This window comes from Megalops cyprinoides, chromosome 4, assembly GCF_013368585.1.
Source record: "Megalops cyprinoides isolate fMegCyp1 chromosome 4, fMegCyp1.pri, whole genome shotgun sequence".
NCBI classification, from domain to species: Eukaryota; Metazoa; Chordata; class Actinopteri; order Elopiformes; family Megalopidae; genus Megalops; species Megalops cyprinoides.
In genome coordinates this window covers 41,974,045-41,988,835 of record NC_050586.1, presented here as the reverse complement: position 1 = coordinate 41,988,835, position 14,791 = coordinate 41,974,045, and the positions used below count along the sequence as shown (strand labels likewise).

The 14,791-nt window shown below is 38.9% G+C and overlaps 2 protein-coding genes across 4 annotated transcripts in view; one reads left to right on the top strand and one right to left on the bottom strand.

Annotated features, from left to right (window-relative positions):
* The window catches only part of zgc:101858 (uncharacterized protein LOC449555 homolog), a 21,171-nt gene extending 13,384 nt beyond the window's left edge, over positions 1 to 7,787 (top strand). Inside the window, exons 5-8 of the mRNA XM_036526666.1 lie at positions 5,309 to 5,378; positions 6,939 to 6,975; positions 7,308 to 7,371; positions 7,628 to 7,787. Of these exons, the coding sequence (XP_036382559.1) occupies positions 5,309 to 5,378; positions 6,939 to 6,975; positions 7,308 to 7,371; positions 7,628 to 7,786 (330 nt within the window). The 3' untranslated portion in view covers position 7,787. The remainder of the gene's footprint in view (positions 1 to 5,308; positions 5,379 to 6,938; positions 6,976 to 7,307; positions 7,372 to 7,627) is intronic.
* On the bottom strand, positions 7,780 to 14,791 carry ppil3 (peptidylprolyl isomerase (cyclophilin)-like 3). Of its 3 annotated transcripts, none has more exons than XM_036526669.1 (7): positions 14,727 to 14,791; positions 14,351 to 14,425; positions 14,158 to 14,251; positions 12,532 to 12,599; positions 12,245 to 12,363; positions 11,806 to 11,972; positions 7,780 to 7,795 (listed from the first exon to the last, which is right to left on the bottom strand). In XM_036526669.1, the coding sequence occupies exons 1-6, from the start codon at positions 14,727 to 14,729 to the stop codon at positions 11,846 to 11,848; spliced, it is 486 nt and encodes a 161-aa protein (XP_036382562.1). In that variant the 5' UTR covers positions 14,730 to 14,791; the 3' UTR covers positions 7,780 to 7,795; positions 11,806 to 11,845. The 3 variants fall into 3 exon arrangements, with proteins under 3 accessions (XP_036382562.1, XP_036382561.1, XP_036382560.1); XM_036526668.1 differs by lacking the exon at positions 7,780 to 7,795 and adding an exon at positions 10,313 to 11,204; XM_036526667.1 differs by lacking the exon at positions 7,780 to 7,795 and having other exon boundaries at positions 10,313 to 11,972.

Genomic DNA, 14,791 nt, shown 5'->3' with positions numbered 1-14,791 from the left:
AACATGACTCTGCAATTGGGACCAAAATTATTGTAATTCTCCTCCCTGCAGGAGCCATCAACTAATGAAATTCATTACTTGCTTTTAAGAGAACTAGAGATCTAAAAATAAATAAGCTATTCAGAACGAGAGCAAGAGAATGAAGCTGTCATCTAATACTGTAAATGTTTCTAAAAAAAATACTGACAACCCGATTTGCAGTAATTAAGTAGAGTAATTAAGTAAATTTATAAAGATGTTAACAGATTAAGTATTGGTGCACTTTTTACAGGGTCCTTTAGAGCTACAATAGATACATTTCCTTTAAGCCTGCTTTTATATCTTTCCTTACCATGACTTCCATGCACTCAACCTCAACCAACCAAAAAAAAAAAAAAAAATTAAAATAAAAACTGTACTGATTGGTCTGGGGGGCACCCCAAAATATTTCATAGTCTACTGCTTTGAAATAGAAGATGAGTGCCATGCAGTGTCACAGCTAACCATGCCTCAGGTCCATAAATGGGTACCTTTCCCAGTGTTTATTTGTGTTGAATACAGACAGATGGCTTCAATTAGTTTATTCTACCTTCAAAGAAAATATGATATGAACAACTTTCTTTTTGGCTAAAGATACATTGACTTTTTCCATATAGAGCAAGTATAGTAAATATCACAGCAAGTCCGATACAGTGTATCATAGCCAGGCCCCTAAACACATTCTTTTGAACTGCAAATTATAAATTCACGACAAATTCAACTCAGCGATGTGGGAAACTTCACTTACTGGCTAAATGAACTGTAGATTTTTTTTGTTGTGGTCACTTAATTGCCCAACATTTATTTAGGCACTTGATTTCTGGTGAACTGTGGCAATACCTATTACCTATACCTATACCAATACCAACATTGCAGGACCACAATACATAGCTTCTCATTAGGCCTATGGCATTAACTGTCTGTGTCACACTTGAAAAATAAGCCTAAAGCCCCTTTAGCTAATCATTGTAAAATCATTGTAAAAAAACTGTGTGCTGCACCTTTAAGGAAATATAATCTAAAAACAAAACGGTTAGTTTACAGTATAACGTTGCAGCCAGTCATTTGCTCAAAAATGAATACAAAGTTGAGGAGCAGCCTTAAGTTCTCTCCTCACCTGCAAGGGGGGGGTGGTGCGAATTACTTTTGGAAATTCAGAGATGGAAAAAGAGGCACACTAAATTTCGTAATTTGTAGCATTACAATTACCTAAAACCCATGTCTGCTCTGTGATGCGGCACTCTTTTTTCCATTTATGTTAGCATATAGCTTACACAACTTTAGACTAATAGCGGTTCATTCAAGTTCATAAACACTCCAAACGTAACATATTGGTGGAATAGAAGACAACCCTAATTATAAGACGTGAGCAGAATGTGAGGTGGTAACATTACCTCAAGCCACATCCACTTACTGGAGCTTTATTTCAGTAAGTTACGTGTAACGTTACACTGACTATTTGTCCGCTAACCGAATAGCCCAAAATATTAGATTGTTTAAAACTACCAGTTTTTACTCGCATGCAAACACGTAGCATTTCCTGTACCTGCTTCACAATAAAAGCACATGTGTTTCATGGATTGGCGTGGCTTGTCGGGATAAAAGCAGACCCACCTGGGTCATGCAGCTAAGTTAGCTAGCTAACATGTCCAAGACCCACCTGCTCTCTAAAACTACACAAGCATGCCAAAAATACAAACATAGCTATTGTACTTTTGGGTAGCCTATAAAAAAATCACACATAGCCATCCAAATGGTGCTACCAGTACACATAATTTATTATTAATTATACATTTATTATAACAGGAAGGTAAGTTTTTGTTGTTCGCTATGTAATGTTAGGTCACCAGTTCACCTATCTCACTATGCTTATCACTATTACTTAGCTACAGCGTTATTAATCATCATAAGAGACAAGTTTTGGCAGTATAGCTATAGCAATGTCAACGAAACAGTGGAAAGCAATTTACAGGCACGCAGAAAAGAGTATGAGGCAGATGTTTGTATTCTTCCGGTTTTGCGCCAATCGCATGATAGAAAGATAGAAACGTCATCAACACGCCCACTCGCCTGCAGTGAATTCTCCGGAACGTGACCTGCTGTATTCACACATGGGCTCACTCCGACATGAGCCGGACTTTGTACTAGGGAGCTGGCAGAATGAAGTCCGTCACATGTTCGGTCCGACTGATTCGGACATTTTTGTTCTCACATACAGCTCCTCCGGGTAAGGGCCAGATACGTTTCGGCTTTCAGTGCATGTCTGAAAGGGGCTTCACTGAACTGAAAACATGTTGATGACTGATCTGACTTCACTGATTTGCCTGACCTGCATGCATTGCAATAAATCAGTGCTGACGTCAGCTTCAGCTCTGCAGTTCTATATTTACAACAAGACATGAAGTCATTAACAATATGAGTGTCTGAAGCAATAATTCTCAAGCTAGCAAATGTAACCTTCATCTATAATGTTAGCTACATGGCTATGTTACCTCCGAAACTAATTCTCCTTTGGTCATTGTCTTTTGTAAGGGGTAAAAATCTGAAAATCTGAGCTCGGTCCTCAGGGTGAGCAACCCACTAGCTCAGACTGTTGGACACTATCTGACAAACTGAGATATCCATGTTAAAATTGATTGATATAAGATGCCGCCTAAAAAGTCTATTTAAATAAAGAGTAGCTTATGCTTACAGGTAGAAATAACCAATCAGAATTAGCCACCACTTAAACATTATTTAAAACGAAGGGTAGCTCATCCTGTCGGGTACAAATAACCATTTAGTATGAAATGCCACCTACAGTACATATCAGTATTTAAACTAGTGGTAACTTATCCTTAAACATAGAAGTAACCTGTCATGTTATTTACAGTAGTCTACAATATTATCTATGATGCTGCCTAATATGTTACTCTTAGTTATAAGTAAAAAATAATGTTATAATAACTTGACCCACTTTGCTCCAACTGTGCTAACTCTAAGGGTAGCTGACATTTACTGGTGTGCCTCCTAGAAAGGGTGGTGCGGGGAATATTAACACATTTGCAACCAAAATCAAGTTAATTACAATGCTTACTCTCAGTATCTTCACAATGTATATGACCCTGGCCGTCTGGTAAGGAGACGATTATCCTCTGCATGACTCCTCATCCTTATCAGGCCATGAATCAACATTTTGCCATTTGAAAACGGACTTTCTGACACTACTCATGATTTAAGACAAACACAAACATCCTGGCACAGCCCTGCATATGTGGGAGGTAACCCCGCTGAGGCGCCTGGCACTTCAAAGAACAGTTTTAATGTGTATCACCCATAGTTTACTGGAGATTCTCAGGTCTTTGCCACACAGTGTCTGATGGGCTCCCATTGTCCAGTCAGATTGTGCGGCATATGGAGGCATGATTTTTCCACCAGTAACCAAGCCATGTGACCACATGGAGTAAACTTTTGAAGTGGCCCTATATAAGAGCGGCCAGAACAATGTCTGTGGTTCCCTCTTTGCTCCATTCCATGGCCTTACTTGTCAGCTGTCTCTGCTAGGGGACCCCTCCTTTCTCTTGGAGGGGGGATTCTTTCTCCCCAAAACAGATGCACAAACGTTTTTTTTTACTCAGCTGGCCCTACCAGGGGAAAACTCCTTGATCAGTGATGCATCCTGAACTCATATCGAGTTCTGGATGGCCGTGTTCTTTCCAATATACTCTGTTATGAATTCACAACAGGCTCTGGAAGCAAGTTCCTCGACAATAAAAGATGCAGCTTTGGAGACCGAAATGCCCCCAATGTGAAGTTGGAGGCTGTCAGTCATGACAGTTATCTCATTGAGTGCGAAGATGGCTGTGTCTGTTCATCATTCCCGTGTGTCAACTACATTTCTACATGGCAAGGACGCCATAAGACCTAGCTGTGGGTAATATGTAGTGCTTTCCCTAATGCATAAGCGCAACCCAACACAAATTTGGAGGCTGAAAACAGCTATTATGCATGCAAAGACAACCGGATCTCTTTGACAGCACCTCCTTGCCTGGCAAGGAAGCCAGAAGAAGTGGACCTCCAGTGACAGATATGGACGCTACGTTTGTTTCCCCAAAAACAGTCAGGTGACAGATCTCCCCCCTGTGTATCTCTCTGTCTCCTGTGACAAGTCCAGAAGCCTCTGGCAGAAAACCCATTAGGCCTACAACAAATCAGCTGCCATCCCCTCAGATCTAATGGATTAGCCCTTCTCAATAACTTGATGAGTATTATCGTTTAATAGTGGCATCATGAGTAGCTTAGCTGATGTCAACTTGTACGAGATATGTTTAGACACATCCGTGATTGATACAATTATAAATTTTGTTAGTTACCTTATGAGACTGATTAGATTAACTTACCAATAGTTAACTTGTACAGATAGACACGTCTAATTAATGTTTTGCCAGTGCAGATAAAAGTCCAGTTATCACTTCATGATCTCCTGTAGTTTGACTCAGCTTCTGAAATCCCAATCCAGTGCTTATATTACGCTCCCCGTTTTGTGCTGTTTTGTTCTGCTGTAACCTTTCTTATCCATTCATGAATTAATTTCTTGGTTGTCATTGTCTGTTTTTTTAGCTATTCTAGTTTTAGTTCATTTCATGTTTGTGTTTGTCTGTGTTGTGTTAATATACTTGTTTTATTAGTTACATTGTTGCCTCGTCTGTATTTTGTATCAACAAACCGGACTGTAACAGGCTTAAAAGACCTCATTTTTTAGTTTATATATTTGCTAGGGAATGTTTGGTATCCTTGTCAAATGACTGGTGCTTCTATAGAGATAGCAATGTTAATGACATAATTGGTGCCCTCTCTGAAGATAGGCACATCCCCTACAGCTGAGACAACAAAAACACACAGCACATCCGCACATTGTGTTAGCAGCCCATCCTGAGGGATAGCTCAGTTGGTAGAGGGGGATTCCATCTCACTGGATTGTCCAGTCATTGACGTTAGTGGCTGCTGCCTCCATTAGCCACTTTAACAGCTTTGTTTTCAGTTCAGTATGACTGCTAGTGTATGACAGAGGACAGTAACCAAAAATACAGTGTGTAGAATAGAAGGAGGGGAAGTGAGGCGTAAACATGCCTGAAGTGCATTCAGTTGGACGTGTCTTGTAACATATTTATGGGGCAGGCTAATAAGTTAAGACACCCTGTTAACATCCTCAATGAATATTAACTAAATTTTCACTATTTTCATTCAATTAATCAACAGGCTGTTGAACAGTCATGTGATGTTTGTCATCATAACTACCTTTGTGTTTCAGTTTCCTGGAGTCCTAGCCTACTGTATGTCAAAGTCGGCTATTGACCAGTTCACACGCTGCACAGCACTTGGTAAGAAAACCACTAACCTTGTCTGCTGACAGTTGGAGCATGAAACATGATATTGACATTATCACAGTATTCTTTTCATTTTAAGGTAAGTGAATGCAAATACAAGTCTAAAACATGTATATTGGAACCAGCCTTACCGTATATGTTCACAAAGCCTAAAAGATTACTGAAGCATTTTCCAGGAAGTCACTAAGGCATTTCTCTTGATTTATACATTTTATATATACATATAAAATATATATATACATTTTAAATGTGGAAGATGCATGCACATGATTGTATATGTCATAGCCATTTTCATGGGAACGCAAAAATAATGGAAGAAGAAAATGCTAATGGATGATTGTGTGAAAAAGAAAGCTGTTTTCCAAGGCTAAAAACAAGTGTGGGAACAGTAATTGCGCATGTATATTAATATGTAGGGAGCACGTGGCACTTATTTAGGCAAAAAAAAAAGCTATTGCAATAGCTAGATAGTAATAGCTGCTGTCACTGTAACAAGGAGAACACAGGCATAATGGAAGACTACTAAATATAGGGGAAAAGGTATTCTCTTCTTCCAGTTGTTTGTTTGAGAAGTCTAAAGGAAACATAATATAGATCTATCGTCTGTCTATTCAGGCAATCTTAGACCTGCTGGGAAAAATCAGAGATGAACCTAATGCCATTCATTCAAATGAGCTATTGTATTCCTGTAGTGCTAAAAGTCCTTGCCATATTGCAAGTGGCCTCAGGGTAATTTCAATGCACTGGGGCATGTGCTGCAGGAACCTCACAATAATCCTTCTCCAGTGAGCTATTCCTGATTCTGAATACCATGTTTCTGAGGAAGGCCAGTAAATCAAGTTTCCCAGCAGTGTTCTAGGTTATTGACTGTACCCATGTTCCCTTGCTTTCTGCCTCACACAGAGCATGTGTTCAAGAATGGCAAGCACACACTCATTGTACATGCTGGTTGGGTGTGCACCAGTGTTTTGACAAATTGTCCCAAGTCAGTTCACTACTGAAACAGGGATTTTTTTATTTTTGTGTAGATGAGAAAACAGGAGAATGGGGATGGCTGGATTTAATTTAGCCACCTGAATGGAGAGCACAGCAACTATTCCTTTCATTTGTATGTTGCACAACATGGTTTTAAACCAGTGAATATTCTGCAGTATTTATAGATAGAATGTTTATAACATTAAAATAAAGTTAAGTATTTGTTAAGTGATATTACATGATCATTATACTACTCCAGAGGAGAACCAAAATCTTGGGGTTATACTTTGTTTAGTGCCTCAAATCTTCATTCTGTTTCTCCCACACTGTATTGCATTTCTTGCCAAGTGATAGCCTATACAACTTAAACCTAGGGCCTGCCCTGCTTTTAGCAGATCACCTGCACCTGTGGTAAAGAAATGGTCTTGTCTCAAGGTTCACTATATGGAGTTGTTGCTTTTATCACTATTTCTTATAACTGCACTGTAATTTTAATGAAAGGAGCTCATTGTTTTATAAAATCGGGTTCAGTAAGTTACTCTCAAAGTTTGACATCACATAACATTACCTGTCTTTTAGAACTGGCATCGAAGCAAGTGAGGGTAAACTCAGTCTGGTAAGTGTAAATAATTTATAAAATATTTATTTTGTTACAATACAACATGTCTTAAGTTAGAGTGACAAACTTGACCTCTGTAATTTAAATAGTATGTAGTAAGTAGTAAATGGTAAATTAAATAGTTTTCAATGAATTCTCATGTAGAGTTATGAAAATACTGAAATGAATAAGTAAAATGTAAATGTACTGAAAATATATACATTTTGAGACAAAGCCAAAGATCCAGATGTTAAAAATGGGACATACAGTATAGTATAGTTCAGACACAGCACAAGAACAGAGGTGTTATGACAGAATGTGAAAGATGACAGGCTGTCATTCTCCCTCAGTCCTGGTGTGATCATAACAGAAGTGCACCGACGGGCAGGGCTGGATGAGGAACAGTATGCTAAGGTATTATGGCCTCAGTCAAGTTTCTTTTCACCCATCGACAATTTCTGCTGCCATGAAAACATCCCTGCAGAAATCCACAGTCCAGTATAGTGTCATTAAATCTTAACAACCAAACGCAGCTACTCTGACTGTGACCATGATGGCTCCGTAACTGTCTTCTTTTGATAAGAGTGTACAAGACAGAAAAATTTCTTTCTTTTTTTCCATGGAAAATACAAACAGCCATGTGGTAAGCCTGTTCTTCCTCTTGCTTCAGTTCCTGGAGAAGTGTAAGGAGACTCACGCCCTGGGCAGACCGGGAGATGTGGAGGAAGTGGCTCACGCCATCGCCTTCCTGGCATCAGATGCTGCTTCCTTCATTACTGGTGTCAATTTGCCTGTGGATGGAGGCCGCCATGCCATGTGTCCACGCTAACCAGTGCCACTGTATTACAGGAATAGTTGCTTTTTCAGCCAGTTTTGAAATTACTTTTAGGTGTCCCTAAAATTATTTAGAATATACTAAAGCCATTAAGAGTGTGTGGAAGTTTAAAAATTGCAGTGTTCATTTAAACATATGTGGTTCACAATTTGAAAGGCATTTTTTGCTGTAACTAATTCTTGTGCCCCATATGGCTTGATGACTTCTTTGCCTGTAAAGTGAAATAAAATTTCCCAGGGGACTAACAAAGTAGTAGAAATTAACAGTTCTGTCAAATTTTTTTTCTGTATGTGAAAGGCTGAAACAATCCAGCTAAACAGTATTCAACATTACAGAAGTTAACTTTAGCAACATATCAACATAATTGGGTCCTTTAGACTAACACAGAGTAGAATCCACCAGTACTGAACCACAATCCACATTTTAGTCATATGTTAATTAGCTAATGAATGACAGATGAGGCTGGATGATTGCTAAATACTCATTCACCTTCCTACCATAGGCTGAGACACTGTACACTGCCATCTTTTCCATCTCATGTTGATAAACCTTTTATGCAATGAAATACTTGATAATATTGAAGAGTGGTGTGTAAGATCATCAGAAGGAAACAAATACACCTAGCTAGTGGTGTGCAGTTCACGAATGAACATCTTTTTGGATGAATCATTTCAGTTTACTGTATATACTGGTTCACTGTTCAATAAGGTAAGTTCATTTGGCTCACCAGTTAGGCAATGTCTCCAGTATGTTTTGACCAACAACTACATTAGCTTACAGAAATCTACAACATCAAAAACCATGAGTGAAGGAACATCTACATTGTGGCAGGCTACTCTCCAGGCACCATACCCAGGAATAGTAGAGTCATTGAACATAAAAGCCCTCAACCAAAGAAAATCAGTACACAGAAGGCATAAACTAATTTGTTCACTGCCTACCGTTCATTTGTTTTTCTGGTTCTGTTCAATTCATGACAATACAGTCTGCTGCATTTCACTGATTTTCTATTATTTATTTCATTCTGTTCTAGTTTGTTGAGTTCTTTCAGTGAATCATATTCAGTGCATTTCCTTCTGTGACCACAGGGTGACACCATCTGTGGTGATACTGTGCTCTATTTTCACATTGCCACAAGTTATATTTTGTAAAATCTAATAATTAACCAAGCACATAAAACAGATTCCAATATTCTATTGCTGCCACATTTATACCTTGAACCATTTTGTTTATGGACCTGTATCTTTGTACTGAACTGAACAATAAGACTCAATTCAGTAAAAAGCCGAAATGCCCATCACTACAGGGCATCACTGCCGCTACCTTTTACAAGAAAGACAGGTCTAACAAGAGAAAAAGCTAAAGAAAATAATTTATTCTAGACCAGTTTTTCCCAAATCTCTCCTGGAGTACCCCTTGTCCTGCATGTTTTAGATCTCTCCCTACTCCAACACAGCTGATTTAAATGATCAGTTTGTTATTAAGCAGCTTCAGGAATTCATAAGTTGATCATTTGAATCAGCTGTGTTGGAGCAGGGAGAGATGTAAAACATGCAGGACAAGGGGTCCTCCAGGAGCGGTTTGAGAAACACTGTTCTAGACAACGAGGATCTGAGGTGGGACAGAGTCTAAATGACTTTAAAATAATAATACGGGCCAGGCTGGCACATATAGTATCTACAACAATCTATGACTCTGAAAAAGGGGTGTCCTAGACAGAATGGCCTGCTCCATACTTGATGTCGCACCACTTACATTTTCGGCACAAATATGAAACTAAAAGGGTTTTAAAAGTATACCCCCTTCTGCAATTAGTGAAGCCAATTTGGCATAGACGGCAATCAGCATTATTTTGCATACCTTTGGCAAACGACAGAAGACAAAAAAGCATTCCGTGCATCATTTTGTGTTTTCCGCTCATGTACGCTAATAGCAAAGGCATAGCCTAAATATACAGAATCCCCTTTTTAATGTTATTGGTAATTGTCACCTTGTGACCATGATTTGGACTTGAGAGAAAATACACGCTTCAATATTCTTCCCTTGAAGCAATATCGACATAATTAGAAGGTATAAAATAATAATATCCATAGTGTTACTCCCCAAAAGAGAAGAACACAAAGTTTGGATGCACTTATACTGCAATAAAAGGGATACTAAAAAAATTACAGCTAGTTAACTCTCGCTGAAAGACAGTCAGGTCCGTGTTCTGTCCATTGACATTGTCCATTTGGGCAACCGGAAACTGATGACTGTCCAGCTGTGTAACTACATTTCAAAGTAAGCCTTGAGCCCTGGAATGCCTTACAGCTGTAGAAAATTATTTTGATACACGGTTTTTAAAATAATTGCAAAGGAAGGAAATTGCTAATATTGTTTAATTTTTATAACAGTATTGACAGTAGTGACAGTTCCATTAATGTACAAATTAATGAAACACATTTAGAAAACTGACACATTTCCCAAAGTTTGTCACTGGAATGATGATTTGATTAATAAAGGTAATCAAGAAGGCTACAGTTTACTAACTGGCTGCATAACTGGGTATAACAGATGTTAAGTTGGAGATTGATTTCATAGAGGCTGGAGCTTGCTAATACCCTGTTTTGAGGCAATTAACCACTTCTATCCCTTTGTTTCACATTTCACATTTAAATTTTGTTGCTTATCAGTCGCCCTTATCCTAAGTGATGTACAGGAAGAGTACATTTAACACATGCGTTAAAGATCTCAGGCCCCACGCCGGCAATCCGGCATGCAGAGATTTTAGATCAGGCAATGAATTACTAGCGTATACAGGCTCTGATATTACCAGACCGGAACGCAATTCTATTAAAAACAATCACTGGCGTGGTGTTTATTTCGGAGTTTTAATCAATAGTAGCCTGTTCAGGCGACGTACTGGCACAAGAGGACTTTTCTTATCCAATCAGCAACTAGTTTCAACTTTCTGCGAGCCGGCGCCAGGAAGTATTAGCGGGGACTGTATCACTTGATTACTGCACTATAAGATGGAGCATGGAAGCGAAAATTGTGAAGATTGGCACAGACAGAAGCACAATAGAACGGGAGGTAAAATAAATAAATAAATAAATGACGATGGGCTTGGTTAGATAAAAATGGTAATGACGGACAAACGTTCAGCTCATGGTGCGAACCAGAGACCTGCTTTTGCACCGTGTGTTCAAAAAAGAAAGCCACAAGCGGAAAAAGGCATTATCCTGGCATGATACAGATCCCTCACACAAAGCAGATGTTCGGGTTCTTCGTTATACGTCAACGTTGCCGGGAGCTGTGGCCACTGTAGTTGCTGCCGCTTCATCCATCCAAGACCGCATGTGCAATCATAAAGTCCTCGTACATTTATAGTGGAACTTGACCTGTTTTCAAGATGGCGCCAGCGCTAGATGACCTGTGCAAAACATTATTACAGGACAGAACTGCAATCTCCAAATTTAGCGTGTCAAAGACACAGGCCAGCTATCTATCCACTCACGGCATTGCTTGTCATTTTAGGCAATGCAAGGAAACACTTTTAATTTGAGCACTGTAATACAAAATTGCATTAATAATTATGTTTTTTTTGTTTTGGGTTTACAACTTTGAATTTAAGCTGTTGTGGTAATGCTAAATGTACTTGCGTCCTATTTTGTTACCAGGGGCGCAGGAGAGATTTTTGAAGTAGTTTGTAGACCACATGCATATATGGGGTTTACTGCTCACAATACACACCGAAAGCCTCATCTTAGGTTTTTTCATAGCTTCATTCTTTGTCCCATTTTAACTACATTCCAAAGTGCAGCTTTCAGGTATTTCTTTTCCTGTGTTGCAAGACCACTGTTAGAATATTTACAAGGGTTGGTTTTTCCATATTACTGGAATAGGATCAGGTCACATAGCTTTGAAAGACATCACCATGGGCATAACATATTTCAAGGTAAAGCACAACATATAATTGTCATCCTTTATTATGTTTTCACTTGTTCTCTCAGTTTTCTTGTTCCCTGCCTTACCCAGTGTTTTCTCCTCCCAATACAAGCATTGGTCGCTCCTCTAGCCAGCAAATGGATTAGCATGGAGGGTGACATCCTTAATGTGGACATCATTCAAAGGGCGAAATGTCTTCTCATTTACCGGGAGCTTCTCCAGTTCATCAAGTGTCTCCAAGCCATCTATTATCCTAAAAGGCCATGCAATTCATTTAGCATACTTGAAACAATGCTCAGAAGTTTAAAAACTTTGCCAAACTGTAAACAGATTTTGCACAACTACCACCAAGGAATAGATCTGCTCATGTAAACAACAACTTGTGACTTTAGCTTGTCAATCATGTTAGCTGAAGCAACACTACACAGAAAGTGTTCAACTGTACACCTAATTTTCCATGATCAATTGGAATTGTACCCAAAAATATGCCAAATTAAAATATAAGTCATAAGTCAAAACACACACTTTCCAAACACTGTGTACTTCATGTCCAGGTGGGGCTGCTTTCCATAGGTGATGAAGAACTGGGATGCATTGGTGTTGGGGCCATTGTTTGCCATAGAAACAACACCTCGAACATTATGCTGTGGGAACACATGACATGACTCAACTGAAGCAATGACAACACTGACATTACAACAGAAACTCACAAAGTTAAATGACTACTTGTGGTTGCTGGTTAACTATTTCTAAAACCACATGAGTATCAAGGGAGGTATTTAACATCTTGTCTGTCCCAACTGAGTACTTGCCTTAAGATGTTCGTTGAATTCGTCCTCAAATTTTCTGCCCCAGATACTTGTTCCTCCTTTCCCTGTACCTAGGTGTTGAAAGAAGTATGTCCTGTTAGATACCAGAAGCCTTTCATGTCAATGTAAAGAGAGGCAACAGCAGACTACAAAGGGCTTTTGACACTTCTGTGACAAGCAAAATTTCTTCAGAAAGTCTCTTCAGAGATAAGATAAAAAAAAGATTTTAAAAAATGCAGGACTTATTTACACAAAAGGCATTAAGAATAAAAAAACTGGGTGCACTGCTTTGAATCACACTTCCTTCATTTGGGCTAATGCTTCCATACTGGTGACTGTAACTTGATCTCAATTTGACGTCAATAATTTTAAAAAGCAAACCTATTTTTTGTAAATGTAACTTTTGTACACTGAAAACATCTTTTGGAAAATACTTAGTATTGATCTGAGTTCTTGAGAACAGACAAAGGTCATTGCAACACCTGGTACACTTGAGTAAGTCCAAAGCAAAGATTGGAAAAAAATGGACTTGCTGTGATAGCCCGATTTGTTTCAAACTTCTAATTTTCAAGCGCACTGGGGTCATTAACTTATCTACAGACGATAAGACAGAAAAAGCCATGGGGAGTCTCTTGCATGTTGTTCTAATCACCTTCTATCTAGTATCTTATCTTCTATCTAATCGATCAAAACACACTGTGTTCTGCTGGGAGGGATTATCAGTCATAAATTTGTCACCTGGTTTTATTATGGACACTGGTTATACAGGCACACAAAGAATGTCAGAACAAAGCAAACTATTCATCTAAGGAAAAAAGGTTTGTAAACCTGTATTTTGAGCTTAGTGGAAACTTGTTTTTAACATCTATACATTAGCACATGTACAGAACATACACATATCTAACTTTACAGAACACATATCATTAACACAAAGTAAAATGGCCACTATGATTTCTGTTTAGTGGTTTTCAAACATTAGGGGTAATTTTGTAGATTTATACACGGGACCAGCACAACATACCCCTTACCGCACTTACATCACTGACACACAACTTGGTCAAAACAAAAAGTGTGAAACAAAACAAACACCAAACAGAAGAATAACAAAAATAACCACCTAATTAGCACTTCTTTAGATAACGCTAGTATCGTAAAGCAGGTTGTAAAAAGTATTCTTCTCTCAGTTTTCTGATTTTACCTTATGGCCTGACATTCTTTATTTGTGTGCCCATGTACCCAGTGAGCAGCAATAAAACCTTGACTGAGAATTCCTACAAGTCTAACAAAAGGCAGACGCAAATGGATTGGCTACACACGCAAACGCGTCATTAGCTTCAGGACGGAAGTTACTGCTTTTCAGTCAGTATCTTGGATCGGGACCCCGGTCGGCGCGCTTGAAATGAAATGAATCATCACACGAATTCGTGTAAATAACTGCAAACCAAATCATCTTCGAACTTCAGAAAGGGTACCATGTGTGCCAAGGGTACCAAAACAATCTTTTTACAACTATTGCTAATTTGTGCGGGAACATTGCATTTTATCCCAGCGTGAGATTCTCTCTTCACAGTCCCACACCCCAAAAATATTGAACGCAATTCAGAAAAAAATGACATTAACGGCCCTTACCTGTGGGGTCTCCAGTTTGTATCATGAAGCCTTTAATATTTCTGTGGAAAATACATCCGTTGTAGAACCCGCTGGCACACAAGGCGAGGAAATTCTATAAGACATCAACATTTGTTTTTCAAAGAACGATTACAACGATACCCCAAAAAACCAATTCTATGGTTATACACAAGGCTATATTTGTTACCCACACCTCACACGTCTTTGGAGCTTTTTCGCAGAAAAGCTCGATTTTCACATCGCCGAGGTCTGTATGCAGAGTCACCGCCTACAAAAACGAGAGATCTCAGGTTTGGTGAAATGAGCGAGCTACCTGTTCTTTAAACTTTCATATATTCCATATATCATTTAGATGTATATGCGATTCGAAGTCCGGGAGCTGGCGAGGCTAGTGGACTATTCTACACCCCCTTGAGCAAAAAATTTTGCAGGTTTCCTGTAGCTTGCAAACTAATGCGATTAGCTAGGTAGTCGAAGGCGCCATTTCTTAGTCCGAAACGTGATTCGCCGGAAATGGAATAAAAATACTAAATAAATTAGTAAATATCGTTTTCAATGTCCATTTTTACCATTCTGTATCGCACATTGGGCGACCACCGACGTCACCTCACCAGTGTCAAGCTAGCGATAAAAA

Excerpts from the sequence above, each read along its gene's own strand:
- ppil3 (XM_036526669.1), bottom strand. Across the intron at positions 14,252-14,350 it reads AAGCTCCAAAGACGTGTGAG|AATTTCCTCGCCTTGTGTGC; the intron begins GTGTGGGTAACA and ends GATGTCTTATAG. Across the intron at positions 11,973-12,244 it reads AAGTACACAGTGTTTGGAAA|GATAATAGATGGCTTGGAGA; the intron begins GTGTGTGTTTTG and ends ATGGCCTTTTAG.